Below are 3,823 nucleotides of genomic sequence, written 5' to 3'. Positions count from 1 at the left end.
GGTACCAGCTACTGAGCTGTAAATGCTTGCAATGTGTGGTGTAGCATGGAGGGCAGTAAGAGCAGATACCTGGCTGGGTGGTGAACCTCTGTCAAAGTGCAGAGGGACATTAAGTGCTGGTGGTGTGCACAGAGGAAATGGTAGGAGTAAGTTCAGCTTCCCAGACACTTGCTGCTCTGTGCTAGAAAACCCCTGCCTGCAGCAGAAAGGCTGGCATGGAGCCATCGTGGCTCAGGCAGGCCAGTGCACTTTGCATCCTCCTGCTTAGTGAAGGTAATGCTTGGGCCTGCTCTACAACTCCCCCTTTGCAGCTCAACTGTCAACCCCCCAAGGCCAGTGGCTGCGCCTTGGGAGACGGAGGAGGGTGAGACATATCTGCATCTGCTCACTGAGCAAGGCACACTTCAGCTTCTGTCTAATGCAGGACAGTGTAGCGTGCCAGTGTGGATACCAGGTCTTGCAAAGACCTGAAGACCTCAGGCGTTCCCTGGAGATGTGGTTGCTCTGTTAGCTGAATGCAGCAGGATGTTTTTCTGCTTAGGGAAGCTGTGGAAAACACACAGGTCCTTTTCATAAGGGCCTGTAGCATAATCCTGCTAGTTCTGTCCTGGTGCTTGCCCAGAGCCCATGTTCAGGACAAGCCCAATGCCTCCCCTCTCCCTGTGGCACATATGGCTGTAGGAGTGCTGGAGGAGCCTCATGAGACACAGCAGTAAGAGGGACTTGCTGTTCACACTGGTGGGGACTTCTGTGCTAGTGCTGGGTTGAAGTGGGCTTCTCCCACTGCTTGGGGGGATAGTTGTCTGGGTTCAGGGCTGCTGCCAGGATGACCCTTGTCTGCTGTGTGCTCTGTGCAGCCTTCAGCAGGTCTGTCAGGGCAAAACTGCAGTGTGTCTTCTTACCGAAGTCCCCAGTGTCCTGGGATCCTGAATTGTTTTGAGCTGGGGTCCCAGTTGGCCAGTGGTGCTGGAGCCTCGCTGGCATCAGGATCAGCAAAGTAATCTGTAGTGCCTGAGCTCAAGTGTTTCCCTGCAGTGTGAGATGTAGCTCTAAGCTCTTGGGCAACTGATGCTATCTTCTCATCCTAGCCTGCCCAAAATAGGCAAGTGCTCCACAGGAGTCTTGTCTCTGCCCTGGACCTGTAGTAAGGCTGACTCATTCAGCTTGATAAGATAAGCACAGAGCTTGAGTAGTCAGGTACCTGTGCTGGGAACTAACTCTTGAGGGCTCCTCAATCTAGCAAATAAGGTGTAGCTGGATGTAGTGGTTGAAAGCTGAAACTAGACAGACAAGTTTGGAGCTTGCTTTTAGCCTTTAAAGCAACATAGAGCTTAGCAGCTTTCAGGACTTGTACTTACTGCATTTCCCACAGCTGGAGCCTTGAGTAGCTCTCAAGGATGCTGTAGTTCCTGCTATGCTTTTCTGGCCTCTGCTGGATGTGGAGAGTGGATAATCTTGGCAGTGCCCAGGACCTTAAATATTACTTGTATCACGGTGATACTATAAGTGAGTATTACTTGCTATTAAACCCCTTGAAACCTTGGGTTGGGAAGGTGAGGATCTGTTCTGCTGCTGGTGCCCCTGAGATGTGGAGATCAGTCCTGAGTGGGCTTTGCCTTATTGCTGCAGCTGCCTCCAGGGTGGCATAAAGAACCACCTTCTGTGCTTTCTGAAGCACAGCAAAACTTCTTGGGCTCTGTCCCAGGGGTGTGTGGCTGTGCAGGCTGCTCTGGAGCCTTGCTTGGAGGAATGGGTACTTTGGGGGCTGGGGCTGAAGGGGGAGTCCTGTTTCACCCCACTGCTGTTGCAGGGAGGTTGGGTGGCACTCCCCAGTTTGGAGGAGCACACAGGGTATGACTGGGCAGGCACAGAGCCAGTACTGTTGCTGCAGTAAAGTGATTTCCAGAGAATGGTGAGCCAGAATGGTGTGTGCCAGGCCCCTGTGAAGATTGCTGCCAGTGAAGCCTGTTATGTAGGTGCTTGGTAGCACTGCACAGGTAGTGTCTGCTGCTGTCCTGCCTGGGTCCCAGCTAGAGCAAAGAGCACTTTGAGCTCTTCCTGTTGCAGCGAAGCTGAAGGAGCAATGCTGGTGCTGGCTGGTGAGAGCTTGAGGCGGCAGTGGCTGCTGGATACTCTGAGCTGGGACCTTACTGGGAAGAAGGTTACTTTGGCTTCAGCCTCATGGCTGCTGGTCTGGGAGAGGCTGCATGCTTCCTGGTGGCAGCAGCAATAAGCCTCCTGGGGAGACTGGGCTGGGGACCTGTTTCCCTAGGCCTGTGTGCGGGCAATGATTCCTGTGCACCTTCCTGGAGGAAGGGGTAGGTGGAGTGTCTGTTTGGTAGCAGCTGTGGGGAATGCCTCCCTTGCAGGTGAGTGAGTCAGGTCAGGATGGGCCTGTGCTCTGCCTCCCTTCCTGCTGCTCTGGCATCCTGTAGGCTGGGGAGAGGTTGGGAAGCACAGGGAGCTGGGTGAGGATGTTTCAAATTTGCCTGCAGCAGCAAGAGCCTGGGCCCTTCCTGCTCTTCTGGAGAGTGTCCATCTGGGTTGCTGTCTGGTGTGTGCTCATAGTGAGGCTGAGTGAGTGTGGGGAGTGCCAGTCCTTCTCCCTGCAGCCCTATATCCTTCTCCTGTGGCTTTCTCCCCTAACTGGGGATACTGTCCTCTGTTTGGAAGGGTAGTGGAAATGTCATTGCCAAGTAGGATGCACCTAGCCTCTGAGGTGCTGGGTTATGGGGTAGTAGCTCTTGTCAGGAGGGTTTTATGCAAGGATGTGAAACCAGGAACTCGGAGATCAGAAACTGGTGTGTTTCTGATGGCTTTCCTTCCTCATGCAGTGGGTCTGCCAGTGATGCTGTGTTGCTTCTCTGATGGGGATCAGTGGGCAGGAGCCCAAAGCTGATCATAAAGGCACTGCTCTGTGGAGAGTGTGGGCCAGCTCTGCATCTCCCTTGGAGACCTTTCACCAGGGTCAGGCAGACCAGTGTGCTGGGTGGGTATGGGTGGCAAGGTTGGTGGCAATATCATGGTTGTTGTGGGTGATAATGTTGGAGCCTGTACAGCAGGAGCAAGACTAAGGGGCTGGAGAAATGGCACTGAGGTTGGAAGCTTTCCTAGCTGGCTTGAAATGTTAGGATCCTGCCTTGGAAGGACTGCTGGTGGTGGATGGTGGGGTTCCCAGCAGAGCTGGGGAGACAGGGCCAGGCTCAGTGAGGAGAAGTGGGGAGTGTATGGCTCAACTGGAATTGTGGATGCTGGTGTGTGGTCAGTTGAGAGCAATGCTGGCCAGATACATGACTGTACCTCTGAAGCTGTGCTTGAAATTTGCTGATCTGCAGGGCTGTGCTCTGCAGGTGGCTCTCCTGGGAAAACAGCTGCATGATCTGCCCTTCCTCTCCACAGAGATACTGCCACCACCATGGAGGGGATTGTGACCATGTATCAGGACTTCATGAAGAAAGCAGGTGAGTGTTTGGCTCTGCCCAGCTGCAGGGCAGGTGGCACTACATGCCTTACTTACTTACTACTGTGCCCCCCACAGGCACAGGGGGGTGGTCTGTCATCCCTGAAGCAGTCTGAGTCTGGCTATATCCTGCTTCTGCCCTGATGTAGGTACAGCTCTGGGTTTTTTGGGCTGCCTGTTGTGAGGTTGTCTTGCCTCAGTGCCTGTGCAGGCCCTTTTGGGGCACTTGTGCCCTTCTGGGCAGAGGGTCTCTGGGCTGCCCTGCAGCATGGCTTCAGGTTGTACCTTACTGAGTTTGGCTGGCTTCACCAACCTCTGCTCCCAGACTGCCCCCCGCGCCCCCCCCCCCCCTCTCTTGCCCTG

The 3,823-nt window shown here is 54.4% G+C and overlaps 1 protein-coding gene across 1 annotated transcript in view; it reads left to right on the top strand.

Moving 5' to 3' along the window:
• The first annotated feature begins 3,364 nt into the window (after positions 1-3,364).
• ELOVL1 (ELOVL fatty acid elongase 1) overlaps positions 3,365-3,823 on the top strand; it is a 4,094-nt gene continuing 3,635 nt past the window's right edge. The window contains exon 1 of the mRNA XM_009287278.2: positions 3,365-3,461. Within this exon, the coding sequence (XP_009285553.1) occupies positions 3,416-3,461 (46 nt within the window). The 5' untranslated portion in view covers positions 3,365-3,415. The remainder of the gene's footprint in view (positions 3,462-3,823) is intronic.

This window comes from Aptenodytes forsteri, unplaced genomic scaffold (genome assembly GCF_000699145.1).
Source record: "Aptenodytes forsteri isolate BGI_AS27 unplaced genomic scaffold, ASM69914v1 Scaffold119, whole genome shotgun sequence".
Classification (NCBI taxonomy): domain Eukaryota; kingdom Metazoa; phylum Chordata; class Aves; order Sphenisciformes; family Spheniscidae; genus Aptenodytes; species Aptenodytes forsteri.
Note: the sequence above shows the minus strand (reverse complement) of the source record. Positions and strands in the feature narration are given on the sequence as shown.